The sequence below is a fragment of the Rhinoraja longicauda genome, chromosome 7 (assembly GCF_053455715.1).
Source record: "Rhinoraja longicauda isolate Sanriku21f chromosome 7, sRhiLon1.1, whole genome shotgun sequence".
Taxonomy (NCBI): domain Eukaryota; kingdom Metazoa; phylum Chordata; class Chondrichthyes; order Rajiformes; family Arhynchobatidae; genus Rhinoraja; species Rhinoraja longicauda.
In genome coordinates, this window is record NC_135959.1 from 46291668 (window position 1) to 46313760 (window position 22093).

General features: G+C 40.6%; 2 protein-coding genes across 4 annotated transcripts in view; one reads left to right on the plus strand and one right to left on the minus strand.

Moving 5' to 3' along the window:
- The window catches only part of ift88 (intraflagellar transport 88 homolog), a 47734-nt gene extending 26773 nt beyond the window's left edge, over nt 1-20961 (minus strand). The window contains exons 1-10 of the mRNA XM_078403083.1: nt 20842-20961; nt 19622-19714; nt 17327-17389; nt 15755-15811; nt 10544-10597; nt 6835-6904; nt 6078-6147; nt 4350-4440; nt 2328-2432; nt 1675-1777 (exon numbers count right to left, since the gene is read on the minus strand). Of these exons, the coding sequence (XP_078259209.1) occupies nt 1675-1777; nt 2328-2432; nt 4350-4440; nt 6078-6147; nt 6835-6904; nt 10544-10597; nt 15755-15811; nt 17327-17389; nt 19622-19705 (697 nt within the window). The 5' untranslated portion in view covers nt 19706-19714; nt 20842-20961. The remainder of the gene's footprint in view (nt 1-1674; nt 1778-2327; nt 2433-4349; nt 4441-6077; nt 6148-6834; nt 6905-10543; nt 10598-15754; nt 15812-17326; nt 17390-19621; nt 19715-20841) is intronic.
- A 162-nt stretch (nt 20962-21123) lies between these two features.
- cryl1 (crystallin, lambda 1) overlaps nt 21124-22093 on the plus strand; it is a 45108-nt gene continuing 44138 nt past the window's right edge. The window contains exon 1 of one of the 3 annotated variants that reach the window (XM_078403085.1): nt 21124-21229. The gene's annotated coding sequence lies outside the window, so the exon portion shown is untranslated. The remainder of the gene's footprint in view (nt 21230-22093) is intronic. The other 2 variants (XM_078403086.1, XM_078403087.1) reach the window with 2 other exon arrangements.

Below are 22093 nucleotides of genomic sequence, written 5' to 3' on the forward strand. Positions count from 1 at the left end.
CTCTGACTGAAAAAGTTCTTCCTCATCTCCGTTCTAAATGGCCTACCCCTTATTCTCAAACTGTGGCCCCTTGTTCTGGACTCCCCCAACATTGGGAACATGTTATCTGCCTCTAATGTGTCCAATCCCCTAATTATCTTATATGTTTCAATAAGATCCCCCCTCATCCTTCTAAATTCCAGTGTATACAAGCCCAATCGCTCCAGCCTTTCAACATACGACAGTCCCGCCATTCCGGGAATTAACCTAGTGAACCTACGCTGCACGCCCTCCATAGCAAGAATATCCTTCCTCAAATTTGGAGACCAAAACTGCACACAGTACTCCAGGTGCGGTCTCACCAGGGCCCGGTACAACTGTAGAAGGACCTCTTTGCTCCTATACTCAACTCCTCTTGTTACGAAGGCCAACATTCCATTGGCTTTCTTCACTGCCTGCTGAACCTGCATGCTTCCTTTCATTGACTGATGCACTAGGACACCCAGATCTCGTTGAACTCCCCCTCCTCCTAACTTGACACCATTCAGATAATAATCTGCCTTTCTATTCTTACTTCCAAAGTGAATAACCTCACACTTACCTACATTAAACTGCATCTGCCATGTATCCACCCACTCACACAACCTGTCCAAGTCACCCTGCAGCCTTATTGCATCTTCCTCACAATTCACACTACCCCCCAACTTAGTATCATCTGCAAATTTGCTAATGGTACTTTTAATCCCTTCGTCTAAGTCATTTTCTATGTAGTGTTTCATGATTCTTAACTCACACTTCATAATTCTTAATTTGATTTACTATATTCTTTTTTAACTAGTTTAATACAACTTTTAGGGTGACATTCCTGAATTTGATTCACTCACCAGACAAAATCTTAATTTGATTGCTCAGCAAAGATAAGGATGAAAACAGAAAGGAAGTACAAAAGTGCTTAAAAGTTGGATTTGTTTAGGATATCGGGGCCGAAAATGTCTCGGGGTTAATTGTTTTTCCTGCTGACATCTAAGAATTTTGGGAGGAACATATGAGAGGTACCTCCAGTTTTAGTCCAAGTCCAAGTTCGCAGTGCATTTCGACATTCTAATATTGTTGGTCCTAGATTTTGTATGTATGTGTGTGCATGTATATATGTTCCCAAAATACAGCCAAAACAGTATATGATAGAGCAACAATTTTAGGGGCACCTTAACATTCGCCTGCGGTGTGTAGTATCGAGTTTCGTTATATTTTAAAAGTAATTCACTTTGGAAACTTTAATAAACTTTACACTGAATGGGACAAATTTAAATGTGGCAGTCGCGCCTGTGCAGCGCGCTCCCACTTGCCGGGCCTGGCAGCCGTGCCTGCACAGTTGGGGGAGGGTTGCTGGGCCTGGCGGCAGCGCGTCTGCGCAGCAGCGCCGGACCGGCACCCGTTCCGGCATGGCCCGCGCCTGACCTTCCTCCCGTGGTGCAGCGCAGCGGCAGAGAGAAGGTCAAAGAAGATGGCCGCCGGCAGGACGAACATGGGGCAGCTCCTCCTACTGCTGCCCGCCGCGATGGCCGCCCGGGGCCGGGGTGAGTGGCTGCCTCACCTTTAGTAACAACAAGAACCCAACGGGTTTCCCGGGTGGTCTAGTATTTTAATACAGTATCTACATACAGTAAAATACATATTTTTTTAATGTTCTCTTACCTGCATTATTGAACATCTTGTTCTTTACAATCACCTGATAGGTATTTAATGCTTCCGCATACATGTCATTGGCTGCATATTGGCTGGCTAAATTGAAAAGAACCTATGGAAAAACCATCCACAAGCACGAGTAATGCTTAATTTTAATACTTTCACAATGTATTGTAATTTCAAAAATATTTCTGCATTTTACTTTATTACAACGCTAACAATACATTTCTAAACAATCAGATAAATTCATTTTAACCTCTGCTCAAGTTGGAATCATAGAACTCAACAGCATGGAACCAGGCCATTTGATCTAGATCACCCATATTGACCAGAGGGCACCCTTCCACATTAATGTTATTGCCCAGCACGGTCCATAGCTCTCTATTTTCTAATCAATTCAAGTGCTCAGCCAAAAACTTCTTAAATGCTCTCATTGACCCAGTTTCAACCCCTCTCAGGCAGTGCATCCCATGTACTCTCTGAGTGAAATGATAAAAGATCTGTCATATCTTCAGTAATTGAAATCCTATTAAATATTTCATATTTGATTTATAAGAAAAGCATTATCTAATAAACAGTGCCACCATGCATTAAAATTTGAGCTAGATTTTATTTTCAAAGTACATGTTACAGAAATAATAGTCATTCAATATCCAACTCACTGAATAAGTAAGATCCAGATTGATGTGATCTGCAGATGCTGATTGTTCTCTCTGTCTCACCAGCATTCTTTCTTTTCTCCCTGCTTCTTTAGCTTTTTCTAAGGCCTAAATCAATATAAAGGAATTGTGTACAATTTCAAAGTTTGAATCCAAATATCTAAAAGAAAATTATGGAAAATTTAAGAGAATTTGCATCTATTAAACATTCCTTATTTAGCACTAGGTACAATGAAGATTTAGAATATTAAAACTAAGGAGAAAAAGGTAGTCTGATCCGTATTATTTCAAATAGATCAGCCAGTTAAAGTGACACATTGGCAAATGCATATAAGAATGAAATCCATTCAGCCACGGAATGAAGTATGGAAGATAGTCAAGCCAAAAAGAGTATCAACAGGACTGCAGGAACTTATGGTCAAGCAAGCTACATTAATAGGAGATACAATATTATTGAGGACATTGTAAGTAAAAGGCAAGGATTTTATAAATAATATATTAGGGGACTGAGATTTAATTACCTACTACGATACAAAAATAGGCCATTTGATCCTTCCTAGTTCTCAACAGAGCCATCCCATTTGTCCCATTCCTCCCTCCTTTATTTACCGGTAACCCTACAACTTGTTTTTCCTCTTGCACGTTCATCAATTCCCCTTAAATTCTTTTGCCACTTACTTACAACTAATTGATAGCAGCCATTTAACCTACGAGCATGTTTTTAGAATGTGGAAGGAAACCAGAGCACCAAGAAGAAACCTACATATTCACTGGGTGAATGTGCTAGTTTCACACAGACAGCAGTTGAGGACAGGATTGAACCTGGATTCCTGGTGCAGTGAGGCACAGCTGGGATCCAAAAATGGTTAGCCAAAAAATGGAAATAAGTTTAGATTGCAATATAACGAGCTAAATTTTGGGAGGGGCAAAATTTGGATATCCAGCAAATTATTCTGAAATAAATCTGGAGGTCACAAAGGTATCAATTAATATTTCCACAGGGATAGGGCTGCGGAAGAGTTAAGATATTGTCCTTAAATCATTGCCTTTCTCTCTATCCTACATTCTCCAAATGTATTTCTTTGATCATATTTTCCAGTCAACAATGGAATCCTTTTTTCATCTTAGGACCTCAGCATTTGTAAAGTACTTTGGAACATTTTGTATCACAGCTGTTAAAATGTAGAAATGAAACCAGGCTGTCGTGAGGAGGTTGCATATCATTGCCACTAATTCAAGTGAGCTAACAAGAAATACAGATTTTTTGTAGAGAAATGAATAAAATTGTTTTGTTTTTGCAGTATGTTCGCATTTTATATTGTTGCTTAAGCATTCAAACAGCACAATGATGGGAGACAAGTATACTTTACAATGAAAAATAATATTTGTATTATTAACATGAAACCTCATCTATCAATTTTGCAATGTAGAAACAGCATTTATATATTACTTTTCACAGTCTCAGGACCTCTCAAACCAGTCAATGTCACTGTTATTTTGTGTGATTGTGACTGATAATGGCAGTGCATAGCAAAATCCCAAAATCTGTTTTAATGACATTTGTTTAGGATACTTGTTGACCAAATGTATTGTGGCAATTTCCTGCTGCAGCTGACTAGGCCTGTCCTTGACAGGCAGACCCTCCCTTGCTTCCAAGGGCGAGTCAAGCAAGATCATATGCTTAAGGTCAAAGCAGTATTTGAACCAAGAATATCTGAATAAAAGATGGGAATACCACCAATGAGGAAACGAATCCTTACTGTTAAGTCCACAACTGTTGCTCTCTTTACTATTTGGAACATACCTCACAGCATCAACACAGCATTTTGTGCTCTCCTGTGCTGGCTTTGATCGCTCGTATATTGCCAGAATTTGACACCAGGTTTTTGTTGCTCCCATGGTTATGAGAACAGAGATGGAATTTCTCCAACCAAAAAGCAGTCTTCATCATGAACAAATAAAATTGCCTATTTTTCCCCATCATCATTGTAAGTTTGTAGAATGTTACACAGATAAGATACCTACCAACTGTAGGTCTCCACGCCCATTAGCAATGCAACTTTCTTCTATCAACTCATTCACTGTCTTTTCCAAATTCTTAACCTTTTCTTCTGGCCTACAGAAAGATTATAGTGAAAACACAGTAATTACATATTAATGAGAGGAAATAATTTGCAGCAACTAAAGATGTTCTGAATTAATTAATGCTTTGGTCAAGTTGTCCAACAAATATGACATTCGGTCCTACATGGTTTGTTCTTGAACAAATATTCTGAAAAAGATCTTCAAGGCCACATGATTAAATTAACTTAAAGGATAGAAATACAACTGCAATTATTATTAATTATAACCATCCGAAAATTGCAAAGAAACTAATAAATCCCTAGAAGCAAAAAGGCATGCTATTATTCCACGACCAAGTATACAGAGCCAATTTCTTGTGGCAGGTGCAGTTACATAGAAGTTTACGCCCTGCTCAATCACATTGAAGCTACTGCCAAAAAAGCACACCAATACTTTCACTTCCACAGGAGACTGAGGAAATTTGACATGTCTCCAATGACGTACCAACTTCTACAGATGTAGTGTAGAATGCATCTTATCAGGTTACGTCACAGCTTGTTTTGGCAACAGCTCTGCTCAAGACCACAAGAAATTGTAGAGAGATCTGGTTGTAGCTCAGTTCATCACAAAGACAGAGAAGACTCCCCACTATCGATTCCATCTACACTTCACGCTACCTCAGAAAAGCAGTCAACATAATTAATGTTTCATCCTAGTCATTCCCTCTTCTTCCCTCTCCCATCAGGCAGAAGATATAAAACTTGAAACCATGTATTATCAGTTTCAAGAACAGTTCCTTTCCTGCTGTTATCAGATTAGTGAAAGGTCCTCCCATAAGGATGGGTGTAGTCCCAGTCTTCCAGTCTACCTCATTACAGATGTTGGACTTTTTCTCTGTAATTGTAACGCTATAATGCTGCGACACAATATTCTGCACTCTGGTAGTTTTCTCTTTCTACTACCTGTTGTACTTGTTTATGGCTTGATTGTACTTAAGTACAGTATGATTTAACTGCATAGCACGCAAATAAAGTATTTTAGCGTAACAGTACACGTGACAATAATAAACCAATGCCCTCCCCTCTCAGCTTCCTTAGGTCAACAACCAACATTTTCATCTTGCGAACATTAAGACCTATGTTGATACAAGGAACTGCAGATGCTGGAATCTTGCATAGAACACAAAGTACTGAAGTAGAGCTACGTTGATGCACAACACTTGTTACAGACCTCCAGACTGAAAAACAAACCTCTACCATCACCCTTTGTTTCCAACCTTCAAGCAATTTAGTATCCAATTGGCTAGCTAGTATGGAACCCATGTGATCTAACCTTCTGGATCAGCCTACCATGCAGTACCTTATCAAATGCCTTATAAAGTCCAGGTAAACAATATCTTCTACACTGCCCTCATTAATCTTCTTGGTTACTTCGTCATAAAAACACTCAACTGCATCTGCAGTTCCTCGTTACGTTAGTACATTACTATGGTCAGTAATGATTAATAAATTTAAAACAATATTGAATGATTCAATACATAGGCAGTTCACGAAGTTCATCCACCGGGATGATTACGCACAGGTAATAAATGCTAGCCTTGCGAGCAAGGCCCATATCCTGAAAAAAATGACTGAATAACTTTCTAAGTTAAGATACACATGTTGAAGCTGTTCTGCACTTTGCACTTACGTGTCCTCGTTCTTTGTTTCAAGTGGAGCAGCAGGTCCTCTTGATTGTCCAAGTGGATCAAATGCAGAACCTGAAGGAAACAAAGTATGAAAACTTCTTTTTTAAACTGCCTTTACTATTACATAGCTATCCTCAATAAAATTAGTTAGTCTAACATAATACAAAAGAGACTAAGAACAGTTAAAAGAATTATTAATATTTTTGTGCTGGATCCATTTATGAACAAACCACACATAGGGTTGTTAAACTAAAAGTTATAATGTCTCCAGTAGACCATGGCAAAACAACATTAGCAAAAGAAGATAAAAAATATATTTTAAGAGGCACGGTACTGGAACTGTAAGGGGAGGTGAAAGAATACTGAATGAACTGACCCCAGGATCAGTGTTGAGATCATTCGTGTTTCTCAGTAAATTTGGAAACCTGATATGTTCATCTGACAGGTGTTCCTACAGAGGAGTATAAGATTGGAAATAGCTTGAAATTGATAAATCGAGAAAATTGGGAGCCGGGTGGGAAGTACAGTCATTTTAAGTTATCAAAAGATAAACTTGGGACAAACATTAGAATGTTCCTATTCACACAAAAAGGGATCAATATGTTGTAGGGTGTAGCAGAAACAAAATTTCTGGAATTTGTTCAGGATCGATTGCATGCTGTAATTGTGAGATTTAGGATTGTTTGGCTCAGTGAGCTAAGCCAATGCATATTCTCTCAGTTCATAATTACTGTGTGGAATATTTCAAACTAAACAAACCTCTGTATGCTGAAGAAGAATAGCCTGCTGCACGCACTGCTGTCATAGGTCTAGCAACAGAGATTCCATCCTTAAAGAATAAATACACACAACAGTCACCTTGAAAGTGAATTTAAATAAATGATAAAATTACTTAATTTAAAATGTGCAATTATAATTAACATTGCTTGGATCTAAAATAACTGATTAGTCAGTATCCCATACTCATTGTTTAGATGTACAAAAGCATTATTTTCAGGATAGACGGTTTAATTGTAATTTGGTAGGAAATAAAGAGGGGATAAGAAAAGGATATACAGAGTCAAACATAGAAAAAAGCAGAGGTAGTAAGGGTCAGGGATTTACAGGGATGGAGGAGGAGTGAAATTACTCAGTTGAAAAAAAGGGAAAAAAGATACTGAAAGAAGATTTTTCAAAATGTGCATTTCATGAAATAATCTGTTGTGTAAAAAGGGAGAAACGGTTTCCAGTTTTAGCCACTAAACCACACAGAATGAGGGAAAAGAATCAACACAAGGGCTTCTTAATCAGTTTTTGTGATCTGGAATCCACATCCTGAAAAGGTTGATGGAAGCAGATTTAGTAATAACTTTCAAATGGGAAGTGAATTAAAAATTAAAATGTGAAGTCCCTTGAGAACTGAGGGTATTGATACTAACTGCTTTTGACACAAGTCCATTTTATAAAGATACCCCTTTTCTTTCTATTTTCAATCAATCAATCAAGTTTATTTATAAAGCACATTTAAAAATAACCCATGTTGACCAAAGTGCTGTACATCAGAGCAGGTACTAAAAACACAATAAGAAACAGACATCACACAGTTTTGTGCTGGGATTATAATTGAAAGTTATTTCTGTTAATGGGGATACAGCTTTTTTTAATGTAATTTGATATCATATTAAATTTGCTTATAACAGATCAAATAATCAGCATGACTTTTAAAAAGAAAAGTAAGCCTCATTAAAAAAAAGTAATAAGCATTGACTTTTCTAAAAGAAAAGAAAAGAAAATGTTGATTGACTTTTCTTTTTTAATTCACTTTTCTAAAAGAAAAGTCAATCAACATTTTGAAAAGTTGTAGGCCATTTTATAAACTGAATAAGCCATATACTGTTGTTTCTAGAATGGATACTGTAATGATAGAAGAGTAGGAGAATGCTCCCAAGAGCTCACAAGGAAGTGAACAAGCTGGTGCAGATCAGCAGCCAGAGGTGGTAGTGACTGCATGAATGACTGCATTTTAGGAAAAATCTGCAAAACTACAAATTCCAGTATCCAGTCTTCCTGCTCCTGTGGGTCAAAGAAAATATGAAATCCTTAATTTGAGAATGGGTGGATATTTAGTGACCTACCTAATGCACAAGTGAGGAACAAATTGGAATGTGGCACAAAATAGAAGCACCACTCAGAAATGATCCTGAAGCTACTTTGACCATGGTAGCAAGATCTTGATCCACATGGCAGTTCAGTCATACGTGCAAGTTTGCAATTAAAATTGCAGGAGGTGCTGAACCTTTCCATGCTTCTTCCCTAAACCTGTCCATGCCATCTAGCAGGAGACGTGTTTGGGTACAGACAAATACCAATTGGATTGCAGAAGAGTCACTGCAGATGCACGAAAATCTGAGCATTATGCACGATCAGTCGGTAGGGTAAGCAGTGCTCTGGAGCAGACTGGCAAAGAATGTAGTTTGAGTGTTTCCACTTTAAATAGCATGTTTGCAGGGATAATAGCAACTGCAAAGGTTGGTTGTTTAGTTGATTTTGTGAGATATGAAAAATCGTACTGGATATTGGCATTAATGTTGACATTATTGTGAGGAATTTCATACTAAACCAAGTTTCTGGTCCTATAGGAAATTCTACCAACATTCACAGATCACTGGGTGTTGAGTTTGGAAATTCATAAAATGGCCAATCTTGATTAAATTAATTTTAAATTACACAATATGCTTTTTTCGTTGTTTTAAGGAAGGAACTTCTAAAAACACTGAATGTTATACTATTTACATTTGCAACATTAATATCAACAGTCACTATCATACTGCCATCTACTGGTACAAAAGACTTGAATTTGGAAACTTATAGAAATAAATATTATTGCTTGGCATTAGACCTGGGAATATGACTTATGCATGGAATCAGAGTAGTGGAGGAGGGATGGGAAGAGAAGCCTAGAGAAGAGAAAGAGGTAGGGCAACAGAAAAGGCTCATAATGAACCTCAAATAAAACTCATTTCATGAAGTTTCATTTCCAGTAAAGGCAGATCAGAAAAATATCATGTAAATGGACTTGAACTCATTTTGGCCATGTAGTTTATTTCGCAATAACACTTCAAGAATTATGAGATCACAGATTGTGGACATTCAACTTATGTGCGACATGTACATGCAAAGAAGCGTTTGGGAAACTAGTATAATGGATTTGCTAGCTGCTGTGGGATTGCAGACTGCTGTTCTTGACATTAGTTTGAATTTAGTGTTCTTGGGATGAACCCAAGAAGAATACATTCTAATTAACATGTAAATGGGCATTTTAAGAATCCCATCTAGAAACACATGGTCCAGGCAACCAACAACTTCCTTTTTAAAATCATCAAAAGCAGTTAAGACCTCATCTGCAGTATAATCGTATAAAGGAATATTATTATTAGCCTATGAGCATGGGCTAAATTTATCGATATCAACTTTATTAATAAGAATTGCAGATGAAGATTTAAAATACTTCTCCAGACTATCTATTCCGATGGGACAATCCGCTCTGCAAGCATTTTTCACCATGTGAAAACTTAATTCATGGTCTCATAACAGAACCCTGCCCTAACCTAAGGGGGTCTTGTACTGTTCCAAACCTGAAGAACTAACTACAGTCAAGGACTTACTGCTTTAACATTCCCTTCACGCTGATGGGAGTTTAAGTGTTTACAAATTGTACTATTTCTAATATTCATCCTGAATTAAGATTAGGTAAATAAAATCGTTAAAGGAACCATATATAAAAAAATAGGTTAATCTACAAAAATAAATAGTAGATTTCAAAATTATTTCAATTATGACATCAAAATCTAGATCCAGATGTTCAAAACTGCCTGTAAGCACTGCATTCCCAGCTTCTAATGGGTTGGTGTATTAATAGTGTTGACAGCAGAACATAGGCATTTAGGAGATACTGTGTTTAAAATGAAAGAAAACTATATAATTTACTGAAACAAGTTGCATTGACAATTAGGAAGATATATGACAGACATTAGAGGAAACCTAATATCAGAATCAGAATAACCTTTATTGTCATCCAAAAAAACAAATCTTTTGGACGAAATTCCGTTACCCACAGTCCAACAATAAGACCAATAAAAATAAGCAATAACACACACAATTACAAACCAACACAAAAAAGAAAAAAACATCCATCACAGTGAGTCTCCTCCAGTCACCTCCTCACTGTGATGGAAGGCCAGAATGCCTTTTCTCTTCCCCTGATGTCTTCTCCCGCAGTCAGGCTGTTGAAGTTGCCACATCGGGGCGGTCGGGGCTCCCGACATTGAAGCCCCTGCCGGGCTAGCAATATTACCAGGAAGAATTATTATTATTGTATTAGAATCCAGAATTGTATTTTGTATTCTTATTATTATTATTGTATTAGAATCCAGATAATCCAGAAATGCCACGTCCAGTAGAAAATTAAAAGAGTTGAGTTTTATCTTACCGGAATCGCCCCAGTTGCAGGCCTTCCCATTGAAGAAGATAATGGCACTCTTGCCTGCAATTTGAAAACTACTTGTTAAAATACACTTAATATAATCAATATGTTATAAAATACAAGTAAATATTTAGATAATGTTAATATATATTGCAGCTTCACATAATCTAGTTTTGGCTAGTGTAATTTATAAAATGCTGCAAAATATAAAACAAGAAAAAGATATTACAATGTGAATTTCCCAAATCTGCTGACAATAGGAGAGAGGCAACAAAGAAAAAGAGCCATATGCTATAAGGAAAATAAGCTTCAATTTTCATAGAAACATAGAAAATAGGCAGGAGGAGGCCATTCGGACCTTCGAGCCAGCACCGCCATTCATTGTGATCATGGCTGATCGTCCCCAATCAATAACCCGTGCTTGCCTTCTCCCCATATCCCTCGATTCCACTAGTCCCTAGAGCTCTATCTAACTCTCTCTTAAATCCATCCAGTGATTTGGCTTCCACTGCCCTCTGTAGCAGAGAATTCCGCAAATTCACAACTCTCTGGGTGAAAAAGTTTTTTCTCACCTCAGTTTTAAATGGCCTCCCCTTTATTCTAAGACTGTGTCCCCTGGTTCTGGACTCACCCAACATTGGGAACATTTTTCCTGCATCTAGCTTGTCCAGTCCTTTTATAATTTTATATCTTGCTCACGGCTTTTCATCTTGCTTTTCTAGACAACGTGATGCAGAGGCTTAGGAAAGTGTTCATATTAGGATGACACCTATGAACTGGGAATTGGAGGTAGCAGGAAACTCGGCGGCAGCAGCGGGTGCCTCGGCGGTACCGGGAGCCTCGGCGGTAGTGGGACCTCGGCAGCAACGGGAGTTTCGGTGGCAACAGGAGCATCGGTGGCAGTGGGGCTTCGTGGTCAATGAGCGTGAGGAGGGAGGGGAAGGTGAGGGGAGAGGGGAAGATGATGGAGGACCCAACCTGGGGGGACCGCCGTGAAGAACAATGGGAGACTCAGCGTGGGGGATCCACCGTGAAGAACAATGGGGACCCGGCCTGGGGGGACTGCTGTGAGGGACGGTGGGAGACAAAGGGGGACCCGGCGTGTGGGGAGCGCCGTGAAGAACAATGGGAACCCGGCGTGGGGGACCGCTGTGTGGGATGGTGGGAGAACAAAGGGAGTCCTGGTGTGGGGGAGGGAGGGGCACTCTAGTTTTAGAATCCTCTGCCCAGGGGATAAGTCTGTTTGTTTGTTTGTTCATTTGTTTCGGTGAAGGCGCTGTGCACACGGCAGCCAACCAACAGTCACTTGTCTTTTTCTTTTTGTTTTCACTTTTAATTTCAAGTTTTTGTGTACCATGTGTGTTGTGACTGTCAGCAGACCAATTTCCCTCCGGGGATGAATAAAGTTTTATCATATCGTATCGTATTGTATCAAATCTCAGTCAGAACTTAAATTTTATTTGAATGTTTACACTACCAATTGAACATATAAGGCCAATGTGTCCAACTTAATAATAATAATAATAAGCCTTTATTGTCATTGTATTTAGAGATACAACGAAATTAGGAGAGCTACTCCTGATCAGTGCAACCAAAACAAGTTAAAACAAGTTAAAAACACATCCAATACGTCATTTAAATGCTTAAAGTAGTACATGAATATATATATTTATCACACCTAGGTAGAATAGTGCACTTGGGAGAATATTGCACTTTAAAATGTAATAAATACTTTAAAGAAATTAGTGGAATGGATGACAGCATTTCTCATGTTGTGCGAATATTTGAGGAATTTAGAATTCTGATGAATTTCTGATCAAAGAAACTGTTCTTGAGTCTGTTTGTCTGGCTTTTGATGCACCTGTACTGCCTACCAGAGGGCAGAAGGTTGAACAGGAACTGTCCAGGATGGGAGGGGTCTTTGATTATTTTCCTGGCTCTGCAGAGGCACCGAGACCTGGAGATGTCTCCCAGGGAAGGCAGAGGGCCGCCGATGGTTTTCTGGGCAGTTTTGATGATTCTCTGCAGAGCTCTCCTGTCTGCTGCTGAGCAGCCAGCATACCACACTGTGATACAATATGCCAGCACACTCTCGATGGTGGGGCGGTAGAAGGCCACCAGCAGCTTCTCCTCTAGACTGTTCTTCCTTAGCACTCTCAGGAAGTGCAATCGCTGCTGGGTCTTTTTTTTTCCTACTCGCAGGACAAACTGCTTTTAAACTCAGGTCAGCATCAAAATTTCTAGTGCCCCAGATAACCAAACTTACAACTTGGCATACTCCCAAACTTAGAAAAATATACATTCTGAAATGGGGTACCGCAAGGATCGGTGCTGGGACCGCAGCTATTTACAATATACATTAATGACTTGGATGAAGGGATTAAAAGTAACATTAGCAAATTTGCAGATGACACAAAGCTGGGTGGCAGTGTGAACTGTGATGAAGATGCTATGAGGTTGCAGGGTGACTTGGACAGGTTGTGCGAGTGGGTGGATGCATGGCAGATGCAGTTTAATGTGGATAAATGTGAGGTTATCCACTTTGGTGGTATGAACAAGAAGGCAGATTATTATCTGAATGGTGTCAAGTTAGGAAAAGGGGAAGTACAACGAGATCTCGATCTAGGACGAGATCCAGATCTAGGACTGGTCCTAGTGCATCAGTCACTGAAAGCAAGCATGCAGGTACAGCAGGCAGTGAAGGAAGCCAATGGAATGTTAGCCTTCATAACAAGGGGAGTTGAGTATAGGAGCAAAAAGGTCCTTCTGCGGTTGTACAGGGCCCTAGTGAGACCACACCTGGAGTATTGTGTGCAGTTTTGGTCTCCAATCTTGAGGAAGGGCATTCTTGCTATTGAAGGAGTGCAGCGTAGGTTCACAAGGTTAATTCCTGGAATGGCAGGACTGGCGATCGTTGAAAGACTGGAGCAACTGGGCTTGTATACTCTGGAATTTAGAAGGATGAGAGGGGAGCTTATTGAAACATATAAGATTATTAAGGGGTTGGGCACGCTAGAGGCAGGAAACATGTTCTCGATGTTGGGGGAGTCCCGAATCAGGGACCACAGTTTAAGAATAAGGGGTACGCCATTTAGAACGGAGATGAGGAAGAACTTTTTCACTCAGAGAGTTGTGAAGCTGTGAAATTCTCTGCCTCAGAAGGCAGTGGAGGCCAATTCTCTGGATGCTTTCAAGAGAGAGTTAGATAGAGCTCTTAATGATAGCGGAGTCAGGGGATATGGGGAGAAGGCAGGAACGGGGTACTGATTGTGCATGATCAGCTATGATCACGGTGAATGGAGGTGCTGGCTCGAAGGGCCAAATGGCCTACTCCTGCTCCTATTGTCTATTGAAATGACCATCGTACGAGATTGCCATTTGGGGTAGTTTTTCTACTATATACCGCCTTAATAGATCTTACAAAGTGTCATAATAAATGGTAAATTGCAAAAAATCTTCCCAGACAGAAAGAAGATGGATTTTTAAAATTTGGTTATTTATAGGGAAAGAAATCCAGGAAAAATGCAAGCATTTTAGGAAGCAAGCGGCAACTCAGTGATTTTGACAACATTAGACTCCATGTGTCCAATTCCCTTCGGAGAATTGATTTTCTAATTCAAAATGGTAACAGATAGTTTATTTTAGTTTCAGAGATTTCTCCAAATTCCTAAGCTTACCAATTAAAGAGAAGGAAAGCACTATTTGAGTGCTGAAGCCAAAAAGAAAGAAAAATTCATAGTTGCTACATCAGATGCAACTTTAAGGATACTTCCTACACTTTGGAAATCCAGATGTCTGCTCTGCATTTTGTAGGTCCGATCTATCATATCAGTGTACATGCTGCTTGAGCTTAATTACTCTGCTAATTAGTTGAGCATCAACATGAACCCTATCAGCAGCATGAGTAGCAAGGATGCACTCATTTCCTTGCTGGACACGTCAACCTATTGGAGCATAAATATACTTTGGATTCCTCAGTATTGTAAGGTGTCCTTAGCTTCCAATAGCGTACCCATCAAACAGTTAAACCCAAAAGCTAGTTTAGAGGGAGAGGCAAGGCTTTACATAACGATGAAGGCAAATACTGAAGATGGAGTGCCAGCAATGTAAGAAGTGTCTAGAAAGAGAAGGATGCATGTACCTGCAAGTTATAGAGTATACTGTGCTGAAGTGAGGACTGATGTTTTGGAGTTAACTACACAAGATAAAACAAGGGTGTACAAAATACAATGGGAATTGGACAAATGCACCATGGATCTTAATTTTCTCTATTTAAATGAGACTATTGGACTCCATTCCTCCATTTGGGGTAAGTATTTAAATACTGGTGTGTAAATCGGATTGGACTGACTGACATTAATTGTTCAAGAAACCTAAAATTGCTGTGTGAATGCAATGGCCACATTAAAAAACGCTGAGGCTCCCATGCTTTCTAAGGTACATTGCGGCACATCTAAACATTAAAATCCAAAATTAGGTTTTGTCCCTCAGCCTTATCTGACTTTTTACCATGACTAAGAGTTGAATGAACAGTGTATTCTAAGCTGCCAACACCTATTCTTGCCTTGAAATTAATTATTTTCCTGACATTTACATTATATCGCATACAAGGTGCATTGTTACTGATTTTTTAAAAACCAATTAAAGGTTATTTTCATTATTTATGTCCCATTTTTCTACAATGCAAGTGTCCATTTTATATTATACATAAACAATTTGAATCTAAGTAGCCAGTTTTACACTTGATTAGCTGGCATCTGGTTGTATTTGCAATGAAGATCAAGTCTCAAAATAGAGCCTGAAAATATTGCAAAGAATAAGATGTCAAGATCCACTGGAGATGCCACTTGATGAAAGATCCAGATTCACTCAAAAACTAAAGCTGCAATTCAGCTATGCTTTAGCTATGCTAGAAGTCAAATGTAGTCAAGCTGAGTTTGGAAGACTATTTTGGTGAGCTTATTCTCACATCCTTCAGTAGCATTAGCATAGACTTGCTAATAAGTTACTCACAGATCCTCAGATTAGATATAGCAACTGTGGTGGTAGGGCAAGTGATCACAGACATATAGAAATAAGACAATGATCCTTAGGATCGTTTCTGTGGAAGTATAGTACTATACTATTGAAATAAAATATTCTTTGCATAGTTTAAAATAACAATAACTTTTAACATTTTTCAATAATTGTAACCTATTCCAGAGACTTTACACATACCGCCATATTTCCAAAGGAACGTGTGCCTGCTGCAGTACTTGGTACTTTTGCAGTCATCTAGAAAGCAATTGTTAAAACATATTTAGTAACCACAGGCTTCAAATGTTGTACAATGATGAGATCAGTAATTTCCAGAAACGGAACAATTACATTCTTATTCACTGCAACGTTTACAAGCTTATTAATACAATATCACAACAAATAAATATACAATAATACAACAAATTAATAACCAGTAATACTGGGCAACCAGACCATAATAATGCAAAAACAGAAATACTTGTGCAATCAAAAACAAAGTGTGTAAGAATTTTTTGATACGGTAGGGTTGTGCAACATGATTCAAAAGCATGATAGATGATGGGAAATAGCTGTTGTTGAATCTGGAGGTCACAGTTCTCAGGCATCTGCACCTTCTTCATGAAGGGGGCAATGAGATGAGGGATACTAGCTGCCTTTTTGAGGCAGCTCGTATTATCTCTCTTGATACGAGGCAGCTACCTTTTTGATGTAGCTCCTCCAAGACATCCCTTAGATGATGGGGAAGTCACTACCTATGATGGACCGGGCAATTTCCTCCATTTCTGCAGCCTCCTTTGTTCCTGGGCATTCAAGTTACTGAACCAGACTGTGATGCGACAAGTCAGCATGCTCTCTACAGTACACCTGCAGAAATTCAATAGTTTGGCAAAATGCAGAATTTCCTTAATTTCCCAGGAAATAGAGGCATTGATGAATTTACTTTGTGATACATCATTGAGCCAACCCAGAACAGATCTGCAAAGATATGCATGCCCAGGAACTTGAATCAGTTGACTTATTCCACCATCCTCCTGTTGATGAAGACATAAATCATAGATCCTCAGCTTTCCCTGTCTGAAGTTAACAATCAGCTCCTTGGTCTTGCAAATTACAAACGTGTTTTGGGAGAAAACCACAGCATCCAGAAAAAACCCACTCGGTTACGGGGAGAACATCCACACTCCACATAGAGAGCACTGGAAGTCAAGATTGAAGCCAGATCACTAGAGCTCTATTACAGCAGCTCTACTAGCTATTGCACCAGTCTGCAGAAGAGTCTCGACCCAAAACATCACCCATTCCTTCTCTAGAGATGCTGCCTGTCCCGCTGAGTTACTCCAGCTTTTTGTGTCTATCTACTAGCTATGATACTGTCCCACCCAATGTTACACGAGGAAATTCTGAAGCTCATCAATGCAATACAAAATGGGCAAGCTTTCCTAGAAGCCAATATATTAATAAACTAGTCTAAAAAACACACACAATCCTGGAAATACTCATCTGATTAGTTCATATCTGTGGGAAGAGAAACATACTTCATCACTGCTTATTTCCATATGTTTCCAGTTTTATTTTTGATTTCTAACAAATGCAATTTAAAAAAAAAAAATCCTATGATCTACTCCATTGTTTCAACAGAGGAATCTTGGAAGTTACCCAATTCATTGGTAAACCAGGTCAAAAGATATAGGAAGGGAGGCAGAGATTTATACTTAACTAAATGAACTTCATCAGTCTATGTAAACATAATTATTCCTGTAATTCGCTTACTGGTGGTCTCCTGCCATGGCTAGTCCTCAAAGCTTGCTGAAAAGCCGCATCATTCTCCAGTTCCTACACACAATATAAAAAGATTTGTTTTTAAATGTTCAAGGCCATGAACTAACAATCATGTTTTTGAACAAACATCTTTGCACACAAAAACATTACACAAAACAAAAGAATCTCTAGATCAGGCAGTATGAACTAAGTATATGTAATGATCTTGTATACTTCAATTACTCATTTCAACTTTTCATCCGACTCTGGAAAAAAGGTAAAATGCGAATTACAAGGCCCAATTTGCCAACTGTTGACAAAGTTACATTTAAAAAAATTAAAATAAATGTTTACATTTGAATAATCTTTAAACTCGTCAGCCAACCATTCACAACAGGTTCATCTTTCATTCACAAAATGCTGGAGTAACTCAGCAGGTCAGGCAGCATCTCGGGAGAGAAGGAATGGGTGACGTTTCGGGTCGAGACCCTTCTTCAGACTGATGTCGGGGGTGGGACAAAGGAAGGATATAGGTGGAGACAGGAAGATAGAGGGAGCTCTGGGAAGGAGGAGGGGAAGGGAGGGACAGAGGAGCTATCTGAAGTTGGAGAAGTCGACGTTCATACCACCGGGCTGCAAACTGCCCAGGCGAAATATGAGGTGCTGCTCCTCCAATTTCCGGCGGGCCTCACTATGGCACTAGAGGAGGCCCTTGACAGAGAGGTCAGACTGGGAATGGGAGGGGGAGTTAAAGTGCTGGGCCACCGGGAGATCAGTTGCGTTAATGCGGACCGAGCGCAGGTGTTCAGCGAAGCGATCGCCGAGCCTGCGCTTGGTTTCGCCGATATAGATAAGTTGACATCTAGAGCAGCGGATGCAATAGATGAGGTTGGAGGAGGTGCAGGTGAACCTCTGTCTCACCTGGAAAGAATGTTTGGGTCCTTTGATGGAGTTGAGGGGGGAGGTAAAGGGACAGGTGTTGCATCTCGTGCGGTTGCAAGGGAAAGTGCCCGGGGTTAGGGTGGTTTGGGTAGGAAGGGACGAGTGGACCAGGGAGTTGCGGAGGGAACGGTCTCTGCGGAACGCAGAGAGGGGAGGGGATGGGAAGATATGGCCAGTGGTGGGGTCCTGTTGTAGGTGACGGAAATGTTGGTGGATGATATGTTGGATCCGCTGGCTGGTGGGGTGGAAGGTGAGAACGAGGGGGTTCCTGTCCTTGTTGCGAGTGGGGGGATGGGGAGCAAGAGCGGAGCTGCGGGATGTAGAAGAGACCCTAGTGAGAGCCTCATCTATAATGGAGGAGGGGAAGCCCCGTTTTCTGAAAAACGAGGACATCTCGGAAGCCCTAGTCTGAAACACCTCATCCCGGGCGCAGATGCGGCGTAGACGGAGGAATTGGGAGTAGGGGATAGACTTTTTGCAGGGGACTGGGTGGGAAGAAGTGTAGTCCAGATAGCTGTGCGAGTCGGTGGGCTTGTAATAAATGTCCGTCACTAGTTTTTCTCCTGTGATGGAGATGGTGAGGTCCAGAAACGGGAGGGAGATGTCAGAGATAGTCCAGGTATATTTAAGGGCAGGATGGAAATTGGAGGTGAAGTGTATAAAGTCAGTGAGTTCTGCATGGGTGCAAGAGGTAGCACCAATGCAGTCGTCGATGTAGCGGAGGTAGAGTTCGGGGATGGGGCCAGTGTACGTCTGGAACAGGGATTGTTCGACGTACCCGACAAAGAGGCAGGCGTAGCTAGGGCCCATGCGAGTGCCCATAGCTACGCCTCTGGTTTGGAGGAAGTGGGAGGAGTCAAAGGAGAAGTTGTTGAGGGTAAGAACCAGCTCTGCTAGGCGGAGGAGAGTGTTGGTCGATGGGGATTGGCTGGTTCTACGGTCGAGGAAGAAACGGAGGGCTTCGAGACCATCCTTGTGGGGGATGGAAGTGTAGAGTGACTGGACATCCATGGTGAAAATGAGGGAGTGGGGGCCTGGGAACCGGAAGTTATCCAGGAGATGGAGAGCGTGTGAGGTGTCTTGGACGTAGGTGGGGAGGGATTTGACCAGGGGGGATAGGATGGAGTCGAGGTAGGTAGAGATAACAGCACAATTGCATATCTTGGTGGCATCACAATTAGTAAGTTCTTAGCTAATGTTTATTGATAATGTTGCATAGCATTTTGATCATGTTAAAGTTGCCTTTCACGGTATTGTAAAAGTTATTTTTCAATCACAGTTTAACTTGTTATCATAAATATTAAGCAGACTTATCCAATGCAGATAAAATAACTGTTCAAATCACCCATTTTCAAATAGTTATACCTCTGTATCATAAGTTGGGTTATAGTCATTGTATCCTGAATACAAATCCTCTTCATCGAGTGCTGCTAAATGTACGTGCTCCATTATTCCACCCTGTGAAACGAACACAGTTAGTTAAAACCAATGTTGCAACCAATGTAGTCTTTTCTTGCACATTAAGCTTGTCAGTGAAATTTACAGGTATACTTATACCACTTCTTCCTTGTATGTTTACATACTTGGCGAATAAATCAATTACAATTACAACTTCTGATTCTGGCTGGTCTCATTATCACCAAAAATTTCATTCTGCAAATCGTTTTTGGGGTGGTGCAAACTAGGCAACATTCAGACTGAGAACACTTGTCATAAGCAAGCCTTTTAAATGTTATCAGTAAATTTTCTATGATGTTATTCATGGTCAGTTATACGATTTCGTTTTATGAAAATGTGTTACTCTAAGAGTATGGCACAAGGAAACAGGCATTAATTGTGACCAATGCATATTTCATTATTATTAAAGTAGGAAAATAACTGCAGATGCTGGTACAAATCGAACGTATCACAAAATGCTGGAGTAACTCAGCAGGTCAGGCAGCATCTAGGAGGGAATAGGTGACGTTTGATGGAGACCCAGAAGGGTCTCGACCCGAAACGTCACCCATTCTCTCTCTCCCAGATGCTGCTTGACCTGCTGAGTTACTCCAGCATTTTGTGATACCTTCATTATTATTACATTTCAACTGTATCTCACTCAGCTGGTGCCACTCTCACCAAAATTGGGAGATCGTGAGATCATGATCGTGAGTTCAAGAGACGGGAGCATAAAAAATCTAAGTTGACAAGATCCAATTTTGAAGAACAATAAGTTACCCCAGGTATCCTTACATTAGTCAGGATACAAGTTACAATATAATCAATACCAAACGAAATAAGCTGATCATCCCCCACGGTGTTATTTGTGGAAGCTTGTGATGCGCAATTTGCTTCTTATTACAACTGTAACCGCCTTTCAGTGGGACTCTGAAGTGGGAAATACCCAGGCCATATACAACACTCAAAAAATGATTTTATTTCATTATATAGTGTTGTAATTTTCACCAATTCTTCAATGCTGTGGATGTGGGCGCAATTCCAGGGGCAGTTTTCTCTCCCCTATTACAATCAGTCAGTGCCATTTCACACAAATACGAAAACCTGCCCCGAGTAAAACTAAAGCGATTATGAATCGTCGTAAATACCTCCCGGATCGCTGGTGGACGCCAACAGCCATAGAAATTATTCAACCCGATTTAAAAGTTGTCCGCCGAACGGTCACTACCCGACAACAATCAGAGTGCGCCCCTTCCCACAATGCTGAGCGCCCGCGGGTCCACGGACAGAACAAGCATGCTGATTGGACGAGTCGAAGGGTCGATTCCGGCGTCCCGATGAGAGGGTGGATGTCATTGGTTGCAGGGCGGAGAGGGGTGGGTACGAGTGGTGTTGCTGTGAGACCGGCGAGTACACACAGACCGTGCGGCGGAAGAAGGGAGACTCAAGAGGGCGGTTTACATGTCGTGGCAAGGAGCTGCCAGGTTTAAGCCAAAGGAAGACGGTCAGGCAGCATCAGTGGTGACGACTATTCGGGTCGGGACCCTTCTTCAGACTGATGGCCGTGGGGGAGCTGGGAGAGAGGAGGGCAAAGTTCATAAATTATAGAAACAGAATTAGGCCAATCGGCCCGAATCATGGCTGATCTATCTTTCCCTCTCAACCCCATTCTCCTACCTTCCCATAACCCCTGACTAATCATGAATCTGTCAAACTCCGCCTTAAAAAATATCTATTGTCCCCACAGCCGTCTGTTGCAATGAATTCCACAGATTCTAAAGAAATTCCTCCTTATCTCCTTTCTAAAGATATGTCCTTTTTTAGGTCATGGCCTCTGGTCCTGGACTCTCCCACCAGTGGTAACATCCTCTCCACATTCTGGCAAATGATAGGTGGAAACAAGGAATTGCAGATTCTTGCTTACACAAAAGGACATGAAGTGAGAGGGTAACATAGCAGGCCAGGCAGCTTCTCTGGAGAACATGGATAGGTGTCATTTTGGGTCCGAACCTTTCTTCAGACTGACTGCGTTGGGGTTGAAACGGAGGGAGGAGAAAGCTGTGAGAGAGGAGGGGCAGAACAAAGCTTGCAAGCGATAGGTGGAAACAAAGAACTGCAGATGCTGGTTTACACAAAATGACTCAGCGGGTCAGGTAGTATCTCTGCAGAATATGGATAGGTGATGTTTCACATCGGCACTTCTTCAGTCTGTAATTCAGTTCTTCAGACTGAAATTTAATTTTTCAGACTGAAGAATGGTCCCAACCTGAAATGTTACCTATGCATGTTCTCTAGAGATGCTCCACAGCACCAGAGACCTGGCTTTCATCCTGACTACGGGTGCTGTCTACACAGTTTGCACATTCTCCTTGTAACTTCATGGGTTTTCTCGGGGTGTTC